The sequence below is a fragment of the Phyllobates terribilis genome, unplaced genomic scaffold, assembly GCF_046119375.1.
Source record: "Phyllobates terribilis strain yellow unplaced genomic scaffold, ASM4611937v1 Scaffold_1__5_contigs__length_1240528914, whole genome shotgun sequence".
NCBI classification, from domain to species: domain Eukaryota; kingdom Metazoa; phylum Chordata; class Amphibia; order Anura; family Dendrobatidae; genus Phyllobates; species Phyllobates terribilis.
The window spans coordinates 438,655,650-438,678,747 of NW_027362761.1; the positions used below are offsets into that span (position 1 = coordinate 438,655,650).

Below are 23,098 nucleotides of genomic sequence, written 5' to 3' on the forward strand. Positions count from 1 at the left end.
TCTTCCTTTTGTTTAAAAGCTTCTTTGATTACTAATTTTCTAATACTCTCTCCAGAGAAACACCAAGCTTGCGGGCCATTTCCCCATTCAGACACATAAAAGCTGGTCGTGAAAATAATGAAATAGGCACACTATCCTTTACAACAAGCTCTATGATCTGCTTTTTAAATGTATCTACTGTCATTGTCACAGTAACTTTGTTACTGACAAAATATCTTGCAAATGATGGCTGCAAAGTTCTCTGCTCCTTTGTTTGGCTGGAAGAGCTGGGCACTGGTTCATTGGTTTGGATGCAGTCTTTCTCATCCACTGCTTTCAGTACTTCTGGATGAAAGCGCAGTAAATGTCTCTTTAGATTAGAAGCTCTGGTAGGAGCATTTTTATCTTTGCCTGAATATGCACTGATCTTGGCTTCACAGCATTTGTTTTCGTCTGGATCATTTGTCATACACTGACAGACAATGTTTTCTATCTTGAGTGATGGTGAAATGTTCAAATACAGCTGATTTAATGTGACGCTTCTTTGACATTCTCAGGTTTTTAATTCTGCATTCACAATCCAAATGACAATTGTTTTTCCTAAAAACAATTGTACAAAATTATTGTCAGGTCGTACAACTGATACAGTGGTCAGTAATACTGTTATTCCTCATGTACTCACAGTTAACTGATGCAAAGCTTGTTGAAAGGATAATACTTCTTACAGTCTTCCTCTTCTCAGTAGCAGCTGTGAGATGCTTGGAAGACGCACACCTAGTAAACATCTAGTCTAGAGGAGGAGCTTTACTACTAAGAATTTGCAACACATTTTCACTTTCAGTTTCATACATTGTAAGTAGGGGGGGTTGGGGCAGCATGAGGTTAACCAAGTATAAGATTAGATAAGGGCAGTGGAGAACAGTGATACACAAGAAGTAAGAAATGTCTATCTCCAGCAGAACTGCTTATCACTGTTGTTCATAGTTTGATAGAACATATATATTTGAGTAACATTTATAAAATTCATATGAAAGTTCAATTATGAAATATTAATACATTTTTTTTAAAGCTGGAGTCGGTACTAGTGTTGAGCATTCCGATACTGAAATATCGGGTAACGGCCGATATTCGCGGTATCGGAATTCCGATACTTTTGCAATATCGTATACCGGAATCGGAAGTTCCCATAATGCAATGAGCCAGTTTCATTTTATTCAGCCAATGAGGATCCTAAGAAGTGTGGGCACATCATGTTAGGCATGTAGGCATCTTAACTAATGGCATGGCTGTGATTGGCTGCTGAAATGATGTCATGATGCACTATAAAAGCCACCGCCGCCATTTTCAGCTCACTCTGCTATGTATTCAGTAAGGGATAGGACGCTGTTGTTCTGAGGGACAGTTTTAGCTACCTATTTGGTCTATTCTGCTTTACCCAAGCTACTTTATAAATCGCTGTGCCTTGCAGCGCTAGTGCACAGTTCTCTGTGCTGTTCACCGCTGTCTGCAAGGTCTCTGTGTGTAAGTGCAGCTCACCCTGTAGTGTGTGCTTCAACCACGTCTGGTTGTAGTGCACTCAGTGTGTGTCACTGCCTCATACATTGTCCTTTTTTGCCAATTCATAATTTTTCCTGATTTCTCCTATTAGTGTGGTGGTTCCATCTGTATTCAGCTACATTGGTTCCAAACACACTATATAGGAGTAGTTAGAGGAGCCTTTCTGCAGCATTGTGCCCTGCAGCCCCAGCCAGATTAGTATTAGCCTATTTTTTGTAGCCTCATCTATTGCATTGTAGGTCACCTTCCTACATTGTAATAGCTACAAAAAGTTTGTGATACTATCAGTATTACATCTTTGGGCACATCCAGTGCCTTTTTGTGACAAAAAAAACCTAAATAAAGTTCACCAAACACTCCACTTTACAGTTGTGTAGGCCACATTAGCTCATATTAAAGTCTAGTCCACACTTTATAAAATTAGTGTTTCTTATACCTGTTAGCAGCTGTTCAGGAATAAGCACACTAAGCCCTTAGTACTTTTCTGCCTATCTTTATCAGTCTACCAAGATGAAGAAGGCAGGGAGTAAGGCATGTGGTCGTGGTCGTGGGCGTGGAGTTTCTGCAGGGAGAGGACGTGAGGATTCTGTGCCTGCAGGGAGAGGACGTGGGGATTCTGTGCCTGCTGCGGGCACCAGTGACTCAGCATCCCCCAGTTTTACCAGGGAACAGTCCTTTATGTGCAGCTTTGTAGGAGCTAGCCGTACCCCACTGCTGCGGGAGGACCAAATTGAAGCCGTTGTCGGATGGATGGCTGCTAACGCATCGACTTCAATTAGTTCCAGATCCTCTCAGGTCCTGAGCACTGAAGAGCACCCATCTGTCTCTTCACCACCTGCCAAATTGCCCAGGCAGTCAGAGAGCCCTGGACAGGAGCCATCTCTACTTCTGTTCTCTGAATCTCTTGGCTTGGAAAGAGGGGGCCAGCCAAGCAGAATTCGAGAATTAGAAGAAGAGGTAGTATGCAGTGATGCGCAACCGTTTTCTCTCTCTGAATCTGAAGAGGCGGGTGGGCCAGTGCCTATGGTCAGCAGCACACCTCAGTACGCATCTGATGATGAGACTCAGGTGCCACTTTCTGGTGCGTACTGTGCTGTCGAGACTACCCAGGAGAAGCAGTTGTTTGAAGAGGGTGGTGTAGATGATGAGGTCCTTGACCCATCATGGCGTGAGGGACAGGAAGGTGGTGGGAGCAGCTCTGAGGAAGAGATTCCCCGAACAGCCCAAAAAGGAGGGAGAGGGAGGGGGTAGACTTGGTTGCCTGTAGCCTCCACTTCGGCACCCATTAGGAGCATGGCTCTTCCAAAATCCAAAGCGGGCGCTCCCAAGACTTGCAGTGCCTGGTCCTTTTTTGACACAGTTGCAGATGACATTTGCTTTGTCAAATGCAAGCTGTGTAATCAGAAGGTGAAAAGAGGGAAAAGTGTCAGCAACCTCAATACCACAAATATGTGGAACATGTGCGGACCAAGCACTTGGTGGAGTTACAAAAACACACTGAAGACCTAGGCCAACCTACAGCGCCACCTACCACCTCTTCAGCTCGTGTTGTAGCCTCTTCCTCCAGCTCACACACAGCTGGTTTGGCTTCCTCACAGGATCGCCATGGAAGAATCTCTGGCACTGTTGTACAGAGACACAGTGTAATTCCACCCACAGCACCACTTTCCCAGTCATCCTCACACTCCCAGGCCAGTCTACAGCCATCGTTAGCACAGGCATGGGAGAAAAGGCGCCCATACTCGGCAAACCACCCCCGAGCACAGGCTCTGAATGCTGGCATTGCTAAACTACTGGCCCTTGAAATGCTATCATTCAGGCTGGTGGAGACTGACACCTTCCGTAACTTTATGGCATTGGCAGTCCCACAATACAACGTGCCCAGCCGCTTTTATTTCAGCAGGCAAGCAGTCCCTGCCCTGCAACATCATGTGGAGGGAAAAATTAAACATCCACTACAAAACGCCGTCAGTAGCAAGGTCCACCTGACCACCGATGCGTGGACCAGTAAGCATGGACAGGGACGATACCTTTCCCTCACTGCCCATTGAGTAAATGTTGTGGAGCCGGGTACAGATCTTGAGAGTGGCGCTGTACGTGTTCTGCCAACTCCAAGGATTGCAGGAATCCCGTCTGTACACATTGACTCCTGCTCATACTCCAGTTCCTCTGAATCAGCGCTGCAGGAGCCGTCACGGTCTACCTCCACATCGACGGTTACCTGTTATGATGACCGATATGAGCACAGCCGTGGCCAAACGTCAACAGGCCGTATTAAAATTAATTTCTTTGGGGAATCGAAGCCACACAGCGCAGGAGCTCTGGAATGCCATCAAGCAGCAGAGCGACGTGTGGTTTGTGCCAGCGAATCTCCAGCCAGGCATGGTAGTGTGTGACAATGGCCGAAATCTGGTGGCAGCTCTGGGCCTAGGCAACCTCACTCACATCCCATGTCTGGCACATGTGCTCAACTTGGTCGTGCAGAGTTTTTTGAGGGACTATCCGGATCTTGATGCACTGCTTCACAAGGTCCGCATAAAGGGCGCTCACTTGCGGCGTTCCAGCAACGCAAGATCATGCATTGCAGCTCTGCAGCACCGATTACGTCTTCCGGAACATCGCATCATATGTGACCTACCCACCAGGTGGAATTCAACGTTACATATGTTGGAGAGGTTGTGTGAGCAGCAGGCAGCAGTAATGGAGTACCAGCTGCAGCAGGCGCAAACAAGTCGCAGTGTGCGCCGTTCACACTTCACCACCACTGAGTGGGCCTCCATGAAGGACATTTGCCACGTTTTGCGTGCCTTCGTTTATTCCACGCGGATGGCGAGTGCAGATGATGCACTAGTCAGCATGACTATCCCCCTTATCTGCCTGCTTGAAAAAACACTGCAAGCACTAAGGTACGAGGTTTTGGAAGAGGTGGAGGATGAGGAGTCACAAATGCCATCTGCTTCTCTACAGTCTGCGCAACGTGGTTCCTCACAAAGGCCTAGGCAGGGGACACTTTGTGAGGAGGATGAGGATGAGTCAATGGATGAGGAAGACATCTGTCCAGAGGAGGGAGGTACACAATGCTCTAGTAGTCAGTATCTAGAGCGAGGGTGGGGTGATGCAGAGTAGGCAGAGATCACGCCTCAAGCAGGGGACAGCGTTTCTTGGCCAGTTGGCAGTCTGCAGCACATGGTTGATTTCATGCTGCAGTGCCTGAGAAACGACCGCCGCATCGCCCACATTCTCAACACGGCTGATTATTGGGTGTCCACCCTCCTAGATCCTCGCTACCGGGACAACTTACAAAGCCTCATAACACCGTTGAACCGGGAGCGTAAAATGTGGGAGTACCAAGATGCACTGGTGCATTCCATCATGTTCTCCATTCCAACCGAGAGCAGTGCTGCTAGTGCTTTACAAAGCAGCTCAGTGCGTCGAGGCAGTGGAGGAAGCTCCGCACAAAGAGGGAGTAGAAGCAGCGCCTCAGCACAAGGCAAGACCAGTATGGCCCAAATGTGGCAAAGTTTTGTGTCTCCGCCGCCACAAATGTCTACACCATCACAGACGGCTCCAGTCAGCAGGAGGCAACGTTTCCGTCAGATGGTGACAGACTACATGTCTTGCCCTCTCAGTGTACTCCCAGATGGCTCTTCTCCCTTCAAGTTTTGGGTCTGTAAGCTGGATACATGGCCAGAGCTTAGTCAGTATGCATTGGAGGTGCTAGCTTGCCCTTCTGCTAGTGTATTATCGGAACGCATCTTTAGTGCCGCAGGTGGTGTACTAACAGACCGTCGCATGCGACTATCCTCCGATAACGTTGACCGGCTTACTTTTCTCAAAATGAACAAGGCCTGGATCTCTCATGAATTTGCCAGTCCTCTTCCAGAATAAATAATTGGTTGGCAACAGTATCCAGGTCTCCTGTTGTGTTCATGTTTCTACCACCTGAACTGTAATCCCTGAGCTCCAACACCGCCAGTTGGCGCTCAGAAGTGCCGTCTGCACAGTCAACACTTGCTGCCGTGTTATTGGGGTTCAGTAACGTCAGCTGATCCCCAGCTGTGTGTCCGGCAAATTCTCCTGCTTTGTCCACATCCACTGTACTACTGATTTAAAACTTGCTCCAATTACACCTCTGGCTCCTCTGTTTTTAGAATTTACCCTGGGCTCCAATACCGCTAGTTGCTGCTCAGAAGTGCCGTCTGCACAGTCAACGCTTGCTCCAGTGTTATTGGGGTTCAGTAACGTCAGCTGATCCCCAGCTGTGTGTCTGGCAAATTCTCCGGCTCTGTCCACATTCACACTACTACAGATTTTAAAGTTGCTCCAATTACGCCTCTGGCTCCACTCTGTTTTTAGTATTTACCCTGGGTTTCAGCACCGCCAGCTGTTTCCCAGCAGTGTCTTTGGCACGAGTACTCCCTCCTGCCCAGCCTGGTTCCAGCACACCAGCTGTTTCCGGGTAGTGTCAACGTCACTTTGCCTCCAATGCATTGTCCTGTCGTGTTGCGGTCGGGTTAGCAGAGTCTATGGTGCCTGCAGTTTAGGTGACTCCTATGTGGGCTGCGGGATCTGGCAATGAAGGCTGGTTCCATAGTGCCGATAGGACAAGCACCCCCTGTAGGACTGTGGGTTTTGGTAACTGCGGCCGGCTCACGGCCTTGAAACTTTTTTTTACATGGGTACCTTCTGCTACCCATCCGGGTTCCAGTACCATCAGCTGGTTGTCGGCAGTGCCTTTGGCTTAGGTGCCTCCTTCTCGGTATCCAAGTTCCACCAACGTCTGCTGGTCCTTGGTAGTGCTTTCTGGCACAGGTACCTCCTGCTTAGTAACCGAGTTCCAGTACCGTCAGCTGGTCTTCGGTAGTTCCATTGGCTCTTGTACCTTCTGCTACCCATCCGGGTTCCAGTACCGTCAGCTGGTCCTAGTTAGTTCCATTTGCTCTTGTACCTTCTACTACCCATCCGGGTTCCAGTACTGTCAGCTGGTCCTCAGTAGTTCCTCAGCCTTCTTTTACCTTCTGCTACATTTCCAAGTTCAAGCTTTTTGAAATGGTTCTGGGTAATCACTCTGGATCTCCCTGACGAGGACCCCGAAGACGAGGACCCCGAAGACGAGGACCCCGAAGAAGACCAAGAAGATGACCCTGAAGAAGTTGACCAAGAGGACAAAGAAGAGAAGACAACCACCAAGATACAGAAGAACAAGAGACAGAAAACCAAGAAGCAGAAGTACAAGAAGCTGCAGAACAAAAAGCGGAAGAACATTAAGCATAAGACTAAAAATCTGAGCAAAAGATAATATCTAAATTATAAGCAGAAGAGGACTAAGCAGTGTATGGGGGTGAGTCCGTTCCTCCTCGTGATGCCCCTGGAAAAGACCTGCTGCTGCAGGCCAAACTGAACGCGGACAAATCCTGTTGTAAATCTTTTGTGACAGGCAGAACGAAAGGTGTAATCTTCAAACTTTTATAGATAACAACTACAGGAATGCCTGTCACAAATAAGAATATGATGAAGAAGAAGAATATGAAAAAGAATAATAATAGTTGAATAAGAAGAATATGAAGAATGTAAAAAAAAAGAATAATACGAAGAAGGTGAAGAAGAAGATGAAGAAGGTGAAGAAGAAGTTGATGAAAAAGATGCCGATGCTGAGGATGATGAAGGAGAAAGTGTGAGAGAAGTAAAAAAGAAGGTGAAGAGCATGGAAGTAGTGAAACATAAATATCTGACAAAACATAAAAATACTTAACATAGTCAATATTTCCGTAACTCAGAATGTCTTAAAAAAAAATATTAATTCCTGCAATTCCATTTGATTGGGCTAAACCTCTATGCCTTTATTGTCTCCCCCACCTCCCCCAATACATTCTACATTATTCTTAGTTGCTTTCCTTCATGTAGAATTAACCTACAAGGAAAGAAAGGGTTTATTTTCATTCCGATATTTCTGTCCCATTGACTTGCATTGGTTTCCGGTATCGGAATCGGCGATATCCGATACTTTTGGGGTATCGGTCCGATCCAATCCGATCCGATATTTCCCGATATCGGAAGGTATCGCTCAACACTAGTCGGTACATTTCTACTGACTCAGACTCCAACCAAAACCAACTCCGACTCCACAGCCCTGCTTGATATGCTTTATTTTTCCGTCTGTGAACATAGAGCTGATGTGCCTTGCCAAAAACTTCCATTTTTGTCTCATCTGTCCATAGAACATTCTCCCAGAAGCTTTGTGGCTTGTCAACATGTAGTTTGGCAAATTCCAGTCTGGCTTTATGTTTTTTTCAACAATAGTGTTCTCCTTGGTTATCTCCCATGAAGTACACTTTGGATCAAACAACAACGGATGGTGTGATCTGACACTGATGTTCCTTGAGCTTGAAGTTCACCTTTAATCTCTTTAGAAGTTATCCTTGCCTCTGTTGTTAATATTGGTGTTAGCCGTCTTTTTGATTTGTCATCAATTTTCCAGCGGCCATGTCCAGGGAGGTTGGATACAGTCCCATGCATCTTAAATTTCTGAATAACATGTGCAACTGTATCCACAGGAACATCAAGCTGCTTGGAGATGGTCTTATAACCTTTAACATGCTTGTCTATAATTTTCTTTCTATTCTCCTGAGACAACTCTTTCCTTTGCTTCCTCTGGCCTATGTTGAGTGTGGTACACACCATCTCACCAAACAGCACAGTGAGTATATGTAGCCCTATATACAGACCCACTGACTGAATACAAAACTGTAGACACCTGTGATGCTAATTAGTGGACACAACTTGATTTAACATGTCCCTTTTGTCACATTATTTTCAGGGGTACCATCATTTCTGTCCAGGCCTATTTCATGAGTTGAATTTTTTTTTTTACATTTTGTGGAAGCAGGGTTGAAAAGCAATGTGACTTTCATTTGTTCATTTTCATAGATTTTTAATTTATTACTTTTGTCAGATTCAAGTTATTTCTGTGACCAATGTGGGTTTCTCTTTCATTAAACAAGGGGTACCAACAATTTTGACCATGTGTGTATCTGCTTACCAAAAAAAGTTAAACAGTTATAGCTCTCAGCATAGAGACAATTTTTTTTCTTTTTTTTTATATATATAAAAAAGAAAACAGAAAAAATGTACAGTATATATTTATTTATATACAGTTATATGAAAAAGTTTGGGCACCCATATTAATCTTAAGCTTAATGTTTTATAAAAATTGGTGTTTTTGCAACAGCTATTTCAGTTTGATATATGTAATAACTGTTGGACACAGTAATGTTTCTGCCTTGAAATTAGGTTTATTGTACTAACAGAAAATGTGCAATCTGCATTCAAACAAAATTTGACAGGTGCATAAGTATGGGCACCCTTATCATTTTCTTGTTTTAAATACTCCTACCTACTTTTTACTGACTTACTAAAGCACTTTTTTTGGTTTTGTAACCTCATTGAGCTTTGAACTTCAGAGCCAGGTGTATGCAATCATGAGAAAAGCTACTTAAAGTAGCCACTTGCAAGTTGTTCTCTTGTTTGAATCTCCTCTGAAGAGTGGCATCATGGGCTCCTCAAAACAACTGTCAAATGAGCTGAAAACAAAGATTATTCAACATAGTTGTTCAGGGGAAGGATACAAAAAGCTGTCGCAGAGATTTAACCTGTCAGTTTCCACGGTGAGGAACATAGTAAGGAAATGGAAGAACACAGGGACAATTCTTGTTAAGGCCAGAAGTGGCAGGCCAAGAAAAACATCAGAAAGGCAGAGAAGAAGAATGGTGAGATCAATCAAGGACAATCCTCAGACCACCTCCAGAGAGCTGCAGCATCAACTTGCTGCAGATGGTGTCACTGTGCATCGGTCAACTATACAACGCACTTTGCACAAGGAGAAGCTGTATGGGAGAGTAATGCGAAAGAAGCCGTTTCTGCAAGCACACCACAAACAGATTCGGCTGAGGTATGCAAAAGCACATTTGGAGAAGCCAATTTCTTTTTGGAAGAAGGTCCTGTGGACTGATGAAACCAAGATTGAGTTGTTTGGTCATACAAAAAAGCGTTATGCATGGCGGCAAAAAAACACAGCATTCCAACAAAAACACTTGCTACCCACAGTAAAATTTGGTGGAGGTTCCATCATGCTTTGGGGCTGTGTGGCCAACGCCGGCACCGGGAATCTTGTTAAAGTTGAGGGATGCATGGATTCCACTCAGTATCAGCAGATTCTTGACAATAATGTTCAAGAATCAGTGATAAAGTTGAAGTTACGCAGGGGATGGATCTTTCAGCAAGACAATGATCCAAAACACCGCTCCAAATCTACTCAGGCATTCATGCAGAGGAACAATTACAATGTTCTGGAATGGCCATCCCAGTCCCCAGACCTGAATATCATTGAACATCTGTGGGATCATTTGAAGAAGGCTGTCCATGCTCGGCGACCATCAAACTTTACTGAACTGGAATTGTTTTGTAAAGAGGAATGGTCAAAAATACCTTCATCCAGGAACTCATTAAAAGCTACAGGAAGAGACTAGAGGCTGTTATTTTTGCAAAAGGGGGATCTATTAAATATTAATGTCACTTTTCTGGTGAGGTGCCCATACTTATGCACCTGTCAAATTTTGTTTGAATGCAGATTGCACATTTTCTGTTAGTACAATAAACCTCATTTCAAGGCAGAAACATTACTGTGTACAACAGTTATTACATATATCAAACTGAAATAGCTGTTGCAAAAACACCAATTTTTATAAAACAATAAGATTAATAGGGGTGTCCAAACTTTTTCATATAACTATTTATATATACAGTATAAATCTGGTATCTCTGTAATCGCACTGACTCAAAGAATAAGGACATCTGATCACTTATACCTCATGATGAACTGCACAATAATACAAATAAGAACTATTCTTGTACTGTTGTCTATTAGTTCATTCCGCCTCCCAAAAAACAGAACAAGGCTCGGCTCACATTTATCATGTGCTCTCCCGCTGAGCGCTTACGTTAGGGTTTCTGAGTAAATTCAGATGAAAGCTCCGATGGAACCACTCACCTATGAGGAAGATGGAGACACTTTGGACTGGTCTGTGTTCTGGCAGTGTCCCATTATTGTAGGCGTCTTTTAAGCGCACAAGTGTGCCTACAAAGATGGATACAACTAGAACAAACATCAAAAGGAGTCCAAATTGTCTCCATCTGCCCCATTATGGAGTGTGGTTCGGTCATAAGGGTTTTGTCCGAATCACATTTTTGTGGGATTTACCAGGAAACGACGACGTACGTGCTAAGCATAGAACACAAGACTGTGATCCCAGCCTTATACTGAAAGCCATCATAAAAAATGTTATGTGCTCCAAAATGTTACCAATAAAAACCTTAACTTATCCCGCACAAAACCAGCCCCAAATCAGATCTATTATCGGTCACTGAAAATACAGGGGTTCCCAAGTTACTGGTAGAATAAAGACTCTGGATAAGTGACATAGCTCCCACCCCCTCAAAATCCATTGACATCTGCACTCCCAAATCCAAATGCTCCCCTCCTTCTGAGCCCCACTGTGCCTAAACCAAAGTAAGTGGCCACATGTTTGGCATTATTGTATCAGGGAGAGCACACTTAATTTACAGGTTTTGCATCCATATGTTACCACAGAAAAGACCAGACAAATTTATGTGCCAAAAATCAAATAGCGCTCTTTCCTTTTCGAGCCCTGCCATGTGACAAACAGCAGTTTTTTGACCACATATGGGGTATCCTTGAATTTAGGAGAAATGGATAAAACATTTCCTGCCAGAAATTTTGAAGTAGTTGAGGGGTGTGGTTTTTAAAATGGTATCACTTTTGGGGAGTTTCCAATATATAGGCTCCTCAAAGTCCATTTAAATCTGAATATAGGTCCCTAAAGAAACAGGTTTTCTAATTATCTAATTCTAATTATTTTGTATAACATGACTAACTTGGTTAAGGATATAAAAATTTAATTTTTTTAAATTGTGAATTTTTCAAAATTTTCCACCAAAATTCCGATATTTTCACAAACGCAAAACATATCGACCTAAATTTACAACAAAGTACAATGTGTCATGAAAAAAATCTCAGAATCACTGAGATACGTTGAGGCGTTCCAGAGTTCTTACCATATGAAGTGACACTGGTGAGACTTAAAAAATTTGGCCTGGTCATTAAGGTCAAAATTAATTCAGTCATTAACCAATCAACTAAAAGGTCATTTTAAAAAATAAAGGCCTGGCATGTAAATGATAAAAAAAATAACAGTTTGACAATCAATATACTTCATGTATAAGTTCAGCTTTATATTATAGCAGATATTCTGTTCCGTTTGTCCGATCTCCCGGAATAACCTACATAAGATACCCCAATATCAGTATTAACAGTGTCCCCCATCTTATCTACTGATTGCCTGATGTAAGGATAAAAAAAAAAAACACCAATTGGTGGGAGCACAATCCCAGCTGATTAACAGAATGAGGGGTTAGCAGCAGGTGCAGTGGATGGTCCATTGGGGCAGCAGAATTTGGTACTGCAGCTCCGTCCTATTCATTCACGCCATGGTACCAGGTACAGCCATACCCATGTGCGGGTCTATGAAGGTCAACCGTGAAGGTCTGCAAATTGTGAGGGAACCTAGCAAATCACCCCAACAGAAGTTCTCTATCCATTGGAAGATGGAGATCCAAGGACAATAACCCAATATAGGTTAGTCCTAATCTTTTTACCATTTTTAGGCCCATCCTTCTATTACCTGTTGTATGCATTCTGTTATGAAGTATGATGGCTTCTCCCCAGTGATGCAGGAACGCTTGTGTGTTGCATAGCAACCAGTGAATTGGCATGTGGACAAATTTTTTAATGTTTTCCTAATAAAACTGAGTCTTTATGGACGTGTTGTGAACACTTATGAATATGGAAATTGGCTGATGTCAATGGAGATTGGTACCAAAGAAAAGTCAGGCATCATCGCCAAACAAGAAGAGATTAAAGTAAAAAAAAAAAAAGAAAGTAATCTGTGTTTATACAATAACTAGTCACAGTCGCTTTGTGAAGAGATTGACTTTATGGAGTAATTCCCTTGTTACAGTCAACATACATTCATTACCCAGCATCCCTGCAGTGAACGAAAGCAGAGAAACATCAGGAACAGCACGTAACAACAAAAGGTAACATGCAGGCTGGAAATGCGCAGAATGCGGAAAGGGCAGCTATAATGTGTCAGGTGTTCAACAAGTTATACAGCAATACACAAGCAAATAGTCACTTTCTTACAGGTAATAAATATATACACATCCTATATTGCTATACATACAGTGGCATGTAAAAGTGTGGGCACCTCTGGTCAAAATTAATGTTATTGTGAACAGTTAAGCAAGTTGAAGATGAAATGGTCTCTAAAAGGTCTGAAGTTTAAAATGACACATTTCCTTTGTATATTAGCCTATATATATATATATATATATATCTTTTAAATTTTAAAAATGGCAAAGGAAAAATAGAATTCGTCCTTACCGGTAATTCGGTTTCTAGAAGCCTTCCGCGACAGCATTGGAGGATGTTGTCCACGCCCTATTGGGGGACAGGAACACAGAGATTAAAAGCCCCTCCCCACCGTCAATCCCCAGTGTTTACCAAGATCACCTGGAAAAATGGTTACCTGACAGTTATATGGAATCCATAGGGAGGGAAATTCGTGCTGTCGTGGAAGGCTTCTAGAAACCGAATTACCGGTAAGGACCAATTCTATTTTCTCAATACGCCTTCCACGACAGCATTGGAGGAATACCAACGATATTTCATTAGGAAGGGACAACAACTTGTAGGACTTTCCTACCAAAGGCTAAATCCCTAGTGGATGATAAGTCTAATCTATAATGTTTAGAGAACGTATGAAGGGAAGACCATGTAGCTGTCCTGCAAATCTGCTCAGTAGAAGCGCCCGCTCTTTCGGCCCATGAAGTTGATGTGGATCTGGTAGCATGAGCTTTTAATGTAATCGGTGGATTCATTTGTTGATTGCTATAAGCTTCCCCAATTGCCTTTTTGATCCAGTTTGCTATAGTGGACTTGGCCGCCTTCCTTCCTCTGTTCTGCCCTGAGTGTTGTATAAATAGATTTCCATCCAATCTCCAAGACTCAGTTTGTTGAAGATAATAGAGAACAACTCTTCGGACATCTAGGAGGTGGAACTCTGCTTCCTTTGGATTGGAAGGATTCTGGCAGAAGGAGAGAAGGATGATTTCCTGGGAACGATGGAAGTCCGAAACTACCTTTGGGAGAAAGGAAGGGTCCAGGCGAAGCGTAATACCATCTTCGGTCACGTTCATGTAAGGTTCCCTGATAGAAAGGGCCTGAAGTTCTCCTACTCTCCGGGCTGAAGTGATGGCTGCTAAGAAGGCAGTCTTATGAGAGAGAGTCTGTATTGAGCTAGAGGATAGGGTCAAGAAGGGAGAGAGGGTTAAACCCTTGAGCACCACATTTAGATCCCAGGATGGGACCGGAGACTGAATTTTTGGGTGAAGCCTGAGTGCTTAAGTTATGAATCTCTTGATCCACCTATGAGAGGCTAAATCTTGGTCGAATATGGAACTTAGGGCTGAAATCTGCACCTTAAGAGTGCTAGGTATGAGACCCAATTCCAATCCACTCTGCAGAAAATCAAGGATCCGAGCAATGTTGGGGTGTGAGGTGTCAGGAATATCCAGAGCGTATCATGATAGGAATTTTTTCCATATTTTGCCATATATCGCGTTGGTTACTGGTTTCCTACTCTGTTGAAGAGTTTTTATAACTTCTTCCGAGAGACCTTTGGATCTTAAGACCTTGGCTTCAGTAACCATGCTACCAGGTTTAGCCACTGAGGATTGGGATGGAACAGGGGCCCTTGAGAGAGAAGATTGCTGACTTGTGGTAGTATTACCGGACCCTCTAGGCAAAGTTCGTTGATAGCCCCGAACCAAGGCCTTTTGGGCCATAGAGGGGCCACCAGAATTGTCGCCACTCTCTCTATCCTGACTTTCTGGATGGTTCTTGCTATCAGCGGTATCGGAGGAAACGCATAGACCAGCCTGAAATGCCAAGGATGGGCTAATGCATCCAAACTCATGGCCTTGTCTCGTCTGTCCAAGGAAAAGAAGAAGGGAAGTTTTGTGTTTGACCGACTGGCAAAGAGAACTACCTCAGGGAGACCCAATTTGGCTACCAGCGACTGGAAGATCTGAGGATTCAGGCTCCATTCTCCTGGCTGGATATCTTCCCTGCTTAGATATCTTCCCTGCTTAGAAAGTCTGCTTGGACGTTGTTTGAGCCTTTCAGGTGGATTGCTGAGAGTGATAGATGACGTTCTGCCCCAAAAAATATTCGGCCTGCAATCTGTTTTAGGCTGTGTACCTTCGTACCTCCTTGATGACGAGGGAAGGCAACTGTGGTCATGTTGTCCGAGAGAATCTTGATGCGAGAACCCTGGATTAAGCCGACTGCCGCTCTGAGCGTTTTTTCTACCGCCATTAGCTCCCTGAAATTGGAAGATCTGGCACTGATCTCGGGACTCCATCTGCCTTGAAAGGGAATCTGGGCCACCATAGCTCCCCAGCCTCGTAGACTGGCGTCAGTAGTTATTGTAATCAGAGGGTCCTGGGTCCAAGAAACCCCCCTCTGAAGATTTCGGGAGCTTAGCCACCAAAAAAGAGAAGTTTTTATCCGACCGGGGGTCCTGCACCGTTTGTTTAGTGAGTCCCTTTGTCTGTTCCAGGATCTTAAGATATGATCCTGGAGAGGCCTTGAGTGGGCCTGGGCCCACAACACCGATTGGATACAGGCTGTCATAGACCCCCAATACAGACATTGTCGCTCTCAACGTGGGATTCTCTTGGTGTCTGAAATTTAAGATTTTGGATCTGAGAGCTGTCTGATGCTCCAATGGTAGAAAGGACATCTGTTTGTTGGAGTCCAGAGATACACCTAGGAATTTTCTCTTTGGTGAAGGGAGGAGTTCCGATTTTTTTAGGTTTGGAATCCAACCCAGAGACCGTAGGGTTCTTAAGGTTATAGAGACGTGAAGATTGAGAGCCGCTACTGAGGGAGCGACAATCAACATGTCGTCCAAGTATGGAATTATGCACACGCCCTGTTTCTGGATGAGTGCGATGACTTCTGCCATGATCTTCGTAAACACCCGAAAGAGTGCTGAAGAGATGCCGAAAGGCAGTACGTTGTACTGGTAGTGGACTGTTCTATTGTCCCTGAGGACTGCAAACCGCAGGAACTTTCTGTGGGACTGATGAATCGGCACATGGTAGTACGCATCCTTTAAATCTATAGTTGCCATGACAAAGTCTTTCCCTATTAGGGGAATAGTTGATTTTATAGACTCCATCTTGAAACGTCGATATTTGATGTGATGGTTTAGGGACTTCAGATTGATTATGATGCGTGGGGTCCCTGATGGCTTCCGTATTAGGAATATTTTTGAGTAGTGACCGGTCCCCTCCTGACCAGGGGGAACTAGAGACACCACTCCCGAATCCAGAAGGTTTTTTAGGGCGACTGATAGGAGATCCTGAACCCCCCCGAGAGGGAAGGGACGTGACCCTCAGGATCTGAGGGGGGCGACTCTCGAATTCCAATAAAAGACCCTCCTTGATGGTATTGAGGATCCACTGGCAGGAAGATATTGCCTGCCACTGGGGAAAGAAATTCGAAAGTCGCCCCCCTACACGGACCAAGTCATTGTCGGTCCTGTTGCTGGTGTTGTTGCTGGGGTACAAGGATGTTGCGACCCTTGCCGCCTTTGGGATAGCTCCAGCGCCCAGATTTTCCCTTTCCTCTGTACTGTGAGGGGTGACTTTGGGAAGGCCAAAAGGAACGCTTCTTAGCCTGTTTCTGTTCAGGAAGTGTTTTCTTCCTGTCCGAGGCCTTTTCCAGGATTTCATCCAGGGCTGGGCCAAATACATATTTTCCTTGGAATGGAATGGAACAGAGCTTGACTTTAGAGGCGACGTCCCCACTCCATGTTTTGAGTCATAGTGCACGGCGGGCAGTATTGGACAGGACAGCTGCCCTAGCCGCGATACGGACTGACTCAGCCGAGGCGTCCGCTAAGAACCCTGTGGCTTTTTTAAGGAGAGGGATGGAGTCAAGTAGGTCTGCCCTGGACGTGCCCTGAGACAGATGTTCCTCCAGTTGGGTCAGCCATTTGAAGAGGGATCTGACCACACAAGTCGAGGAAATATTGACTTTAAGAGAGGCAGAGGAGGTTTCCCATGATTTTTTAAGAACGCTTTCCATTTTGCGGTCCAAAGGATCCTTTAAATTGGGACAAGTCCTCAAAGGGAAGTGAGGTTTTTTTCACTACCCTAGCCACCTGGATGTCTACTTTGGGGATTTCCCATTCAGAACCATCACCCTCTAACGGAAACCTATGTTTTAATTCCGAAGGGGTGGAGAGGCGATTTTCCGGGGACTCCCATTCCTGTTGGATGAGATCCCTAATTACCTCATGGACTGGAAAACCAGTCTGTTTTTTGGTTTTAAGACCCCTAAACATCTCGTCCTGAACAGAACAGGGAACCTCCACTTCTTCCAGCCCCATAGTGCCTCTAACAGCGTCCAGTAGTTCCTCTAAGTTGTCCGAGGAAAAATAATATCTACCGGTTTCGATTGCTTTGGCAGGCCCCACAGACGCCAATTCCTCAAAATCATCAGAGGCTGAGCCACTAGCGTCCATAGATGTAAAGAGAGGAGAGAACAAGGCGCAATGGGTGACTCAGTATTGCAATTTGTAGAGGGGTGTGGGGATGGCTACTAACCTTATGAAGTTGTGCACCTCTGCACAACCCCAGTGTAAAGCTCCACAAGCTCCGCTCTGTTGGTGGCTGTCATCTATTTCCAGCGGCGTTCACAGATCCTTATCTCTTGGTGGTATATCACGTGGTCAGGTTAGTAGCATGTAATGCCGAGATAGACGCCCAGCTTCACCAACACCCCCGGCAGCGTTCCGGAGGGGTTAAGGCAGCGCAGCTTGGAAAACCAGGGTAGTAATTTTAATTAAATTGCTCCCACAGGTGAAAAAACAATAGATTAAAGGCAGCTCTACCGTACCCCAACAGGGGGAAAAGGACAATCAGTGAATATGAACAGCGGTACCAGAGTGCCAATAACAGGGCAAAAATATTAAAAGGACTGATTAATACACACACAACGCGTTTCGGTGGACACAGCCACCTTCATCAGGTGATGGTGGCTGTGTCCACCGAAACGCGTTGTGTGTGTATTAATGTGGCGACGTCACATCCGGCGCGCGCGGCAACCGCACTCCAGCATGAATGATCCCCCGGCTTGCTTTACCCTCAGTGGGGCGCAGGGTGGTCCCCCAAGGGGGAGCAGCAAGGAGGGAGGAGGGAGCACCCCGACCGACCACTGCCCGGCACACAGGTAGGAACAAACAGCGCTGCCCTGCCGGCCTGACAGCACTGCGGGATCTCTCAATGCCCCAAGGGGGACAGGAAAACACTGGGGATTGACGGTGGGGAGGGGCTTTTAATCTCTCTGTGTTCCTGTCCCCCAATAGGGCGTGGACAACATCCTCCAATGCTGTCGTGGAAGGCGTATTGAAAAAAATGGGCCGATGCAAATGTTTGGGCACCCTGCATGGTTAGTACCTAGTCGCACCCACTTTTGAAAGTATCACAGCTTGCAAACGTTTTTTTCAATTCTTCTTGGAGGGATTTTCATCCATTCTTCCTTGGAAAATTCTTCTAGTTCTGTGAGATTCTTGGGTCACTGCCATTTTGAGGTCTAGCCACAGATTTCCAAAGTTGAAGATGTTCAGATCAGGGGACTGTGAGGGCCAATGTAAAACCTTCAGCTTGTGTCTTTTGTGGTAGTCTGTTGTGGATTTTGATGCGTTTAGGATCCTTATTCATTTGCAGAAGCCATCATCTTTTTAACTTCAGCTTTTTTACCGATGATGTTATGTTTGCATCAAGAATTTGTTGAAATCTCATTGAATCCATTCTTCCCTCTACCTGTGAAATGTTCCCCCTGCTATTGGATGCAACATAACCTCAAAACATGATTGATCCACCCCCTTAATGGTTGGCGAGATGTTCTTTTCCTGAAATTCTGTGCCCTTTTATCTCCACACATACCTTTGATCATTGTGGCCAATGAGTTCTATTTTTAACATCATCAGTCCACAGGACTTGTTTCCAAAATGCATCAGGCTTGTTTAGATGTTCTTTTGAATATTTATGACGCTGAATTTTATGGTGAGGAAGCAGGAGAGGTTTTCTTCTCATGACTCTTCCATGAAGGCCATATTTGTACAGGTGTTACCAATGTACCACAACTCCAGAGTCTGCTAAATCTTTTGGTAGGTCTTTCGCAGTCAAGGGGAGGTTTCTGATTTTCCTCTCTAGCAATCCTACGAACAGCACTCACTGAAATTTGTTTTGTCTTCCAGACCTTATCTTCACCTCCACTGTTCCTGTTAACTGCCATTTCTTAATTACATTTCAAACTGAGGAAAGGGCAAACTGAAAGCACTTTGCTATCTTCTTATAGCCTTCTCCTGCTTTGTGGGCCTCCACCATTTTCATTTTCAGAGTGCTAGGCAGCTGCTTAGATGAACCCATGGCTGCTGTGTTTGGCACAAGGTTAGAGGAAGCTGGGTTTTTATAAAGCTGGGAAATTAACATCTGGCCTTTCCTAATGATGACAGTGAACAAGCCATAACCCTAACAGGCTAATTAAGATCTGACACCTTTGTCAAAGTTATCTGCGTCACAAATCTCCAACGGTGCCCAAACTTTTGCATCGGCCCATTTTCCTTTATGTAATTTTTAAAATGTAAAAAATGGCTATTTTTTTCCCCTAAAATACCAAGGAAATTTGTCATCTAACTTTAGGCCTTTTAGAGATCATTTTATCTTCAACTTGCTTAACTGTTACACAATAAGTTCCCACGATGCAGAAATGCTGCGGAGCGTTTCTGCATCTCCCTGGTGTAAAATCCGCATGCGTTTTTTTTTCTGCCAGGTAGAAGCGTTTGTGAAGCGTTTTTACATGCGATTTTGCATGCGTTTTCTCAAGCGCTTTTCCAAATCGATTTTAGCAACACTTGGAAAAGTGCTTGACAACTTGGTCACACTAAATAAATCCATGCAACCGGCATGGATTTATATAGTGTGACCAAGTTCCGATGCTGCAAATCCAGCATCAACAGTAAAAAAAATAAATAAATAAATAAATTAAAAAAAAAAAAAGAATAAAAATGGTGAAAAAAAAATAAACATTATACATATCTTCCGATGGCCCCCGGTCTCCTTCTCCGGTGCGTTCGGTGTCTTCGGCGGCGTAAAAGGACCTTCCATGACGTAATTTAGTCAGGTGACAGGTCACGCGACCGCCGATGTCAGCGTGACCTGTCACATGACTAAATGATGTCATGGAAGGTCCTTTTACCACCACGAGCAGCCGAAGAGCCAGCAGCACCGCCGGGAGCAGACAGGTTGCCATCAAAAGGTGAGTACATTTTTTATTTTAATTATTTTTTTAAACTACAGGTACTATGGTACTCGGGTCTGGAGGGGAGTCTCCTCTTCTCCAGACCCGGGTACCATCCGCGCATTGAATTGCATAATATCCGCATGTGCATGTGTAGCCATGCGGATATTATGCGGTCCAGTGCAAGCCAATGACAGCTAAAACGCTGCGATTCCGCAAAATTAATGGTTGTGCTGCAGATTTTTCCGCAATGATAAAATTTCCGCAGCATGTGCACAGCACATGCGGATTATCATTGGGAAACATGGCAGACAACTTAACATGTGTTTTTAATGCGTTTTCGCGGTGGAAATGGTGCCGTGGAAACGCATTAAATCCACATCGTGGGCACGCAGCCTAACAGTAATTTTGACCAGGGGTGCCCAAACTTTTACATGCCACTGTAAGTATAACATCCACATACGCATCTCAGGCTGAACCCGAATCAGATTCTACACTAAAGGGAGTCTGTCAGTACAAAATAACTGTTCAAACATAGCACAGGCGCTTCACGCACACCCGACACAGCCAAACAGGTCAGAGCACTTTCCCATCTGCTTATTTTCATTCATCTCCGCTCTACTCTGATTCATGGCTCTGGCTTTAGAGGATCGAGAGGATGGGGAGAGAGGGGGGAGGAGATGGATGGAATGAAGCAGATGGGTTTGAACAGTCCGTTTGTGCTAACAGAGTTTCTGCAATTCTTATTGGAAACTAACCATACACTTGTCAACAGACATCGCTAACATCTTATCCGAGCTCCTATAATGCACATGGTTCATAAAGATGCCCACACATATAACATGAATGTTAACTGAATGCTTTGATTTCAGCATGACCAGCCAAAGAGGGACTGGGCATGCCAGATCTCAGCATTCCTCATGCTATATTGCTGTGAGAGATGCAAATGTCAAAGTTGTCTGACATCAGCATCTCTGTCTCCCCTTGCTCAGAGATGAGGGCACATGATAATGGTGGAATCAGGACAATTAGCCGCCTACTGACAGCCATCTCGTATGATCAGCTCCAAAAAGGTAAATGTGAACACTGCCCCACTGCATAACTGCCAACATCTCTTGTGCTCTGTCATAATTTTCTGAGGTTATTTTTAGCTGGAAATATTTTATCAAAAACAGTTTTGTTCACTCAAAGTCTGGAAAGGAAAAAAGCAACACTTTCTATATTTAAAGGGGTTGTCTGGTCTTGTGGTGAAAGTGTGCAGTCTCTCTAGGGACTACAGACTTCTGAATACTTATTGCATGCGCACCGCACGCTGTTAGGAATTTCCAGTGTTGCCAGCGAGAGCAGGCGGTCACACGACTGATAGTATACAGTTTTCATACATGCGCTCAACTAGACGTGCTCGGCCTCGCTCAATACAAGTGAATTGGGTGAGACCAAGCACGTCTAGTCGAAATGTGACCTGGAAGTATTCAAACTGCTTACCTATGGTCACATGACTGCCTGCTATCACTGGCAACACTGGAAAACAGTGCACACACTGAAAGGATTCAGAAGTCTGCAGTCATATAGAGCCATTAAAGTACAGTGGCTGAAAAAAAATAATGGACATGCAAAAAGGAATTTTTTATGTCCACCCCCACTTCTTCGATTGACAGCTCTAGACTTATAGAGCCAGAAGAGTGGAGACAGAGGGAAAACAAGCAGGTGGGAAGGCGCACTTATATGTTTGGCCACGCCATGATGCACAGAGCACCTGCATCTTCTGGGTGCCACATTTTAAAAAAAGACATACAAAAACTGGAGCAGGTTCAGAGAAGAGATACCAGGTTGGTGACCGGTCTGCAAACAATGTCCTATGAGGAACGATTAGAGGATTTTGGAATGTTTAGCTTGCAAAAGAGAAGACTGAGAGGAGACGTAACACAATTATCTCAAGGGCTGTCACACTGTAGAGGGATCAGCTTTATTCTCATTTGCACAAAGAAAGACTAGAAGCAATGGGATGAAACTGAATGTGAGAAGATACAGATTAGAAAAAACTTTTTGACAGTGAGGGTTATCAATGAGTGGAACAGGCGGCCACGAGAGGTGGTGAGTTCTCCTTCAATGGAAGTCTTCAAATAGAGGCTGGACAGACATCTGTCTGAGATGGTTTATTGAATCCTGTATTCAGCAGAGGATTGGACACGATGACCCTGGAGATCCACTCTAACATTCTATGATTCTATGCACTTGGTTTGTACAGTCATTCTGAGCTGACAGAGTCCCTTTAATGAGAGATCTGAATACTTGTTCTTCCATAGAGATGTGGAGTGGATTCCTGCCCCACAAATACATGGCATGGGGTAAATCACTTTCCAATTTACCTTTGAAAGCCACTTTTTATGCAAAAAGGAAGAAGCTACCACATCTCTAACCTAGCAGTAAATGAATGTACTAGATAGCCAATAAACAATTATACCAGATGCAAAAAAATAATATATAAATAAAACAGAATCATTCGATCATTACATACCATCTGGTTTATTTGGATCACGATTAAGGACAGCATATCGTGGAAGCAAAATCCCTTCATCTTTAAGGATCCTGTAAACTTCCCTCCTGTTAGCAAAACACACAGATGTAAAGTCAAGGTCAGATTCTGATAAAAAGCTTCCCCCGAGATTAGCTGAAGAACGACCTCAGAAAAATCACTTGTGCTATTCCTTGGCCTCGCTAATCACATTGTACCTGGGACATGAATTAGTGATGTCATTAATACAGCAGCTCTTTAATATCATACAAAGGACTAAAACTGGATTCCCAGGAGTGTGTAAATTCCGCTTATAATACACCTTACTAGTCTTAGCATAGCGACAAACACCGATCTAAAAGGCAGCAAGTACAGGCATTGAGGGGACATCCTGAAGAGGATCTCAGACCACCACTATCAGATCACCAAGACCCCTCTGCTAATAACAGAAAGAGGGGAAAAAAGAAAAAAACACATCCTAAGCAAATAAGAAAACTGCTTTTTGCTTAGATTTTGTCATATTTCTGGAAACGTAT

The 23,098-nt window shown here is 44.3% G+C and overlaps 1 protein-coding gene across 19 annotated transcripts in view; it reads right to left on the minus strand.

Annotated features, from left to right (window-relative positions):
• PPIP5K2 (diphosphoinositol pentakisphosphate kinase 2) overlaps positions 1 to 23,098 on the minus strand; it is a 203,389-nt gene that overhangs the window by 104,715 nt on the left and 75,576 nt on the right. For all 19 annotated transcript variants that reach the window (XM_073677700.1, XM_073677710.1, XM_073677756.1 and 16 more), the window contains one exon: positions 22,566 to 22,651. In XM_073677700.1, coding sequence (XP_073533801.1) covers positions 22,566 to 22,651 — 86 coding nt within the window. The remainder of the gene's footprint in view (positions 1 to 22,565; positions 22,652 to 23,098) is intronic.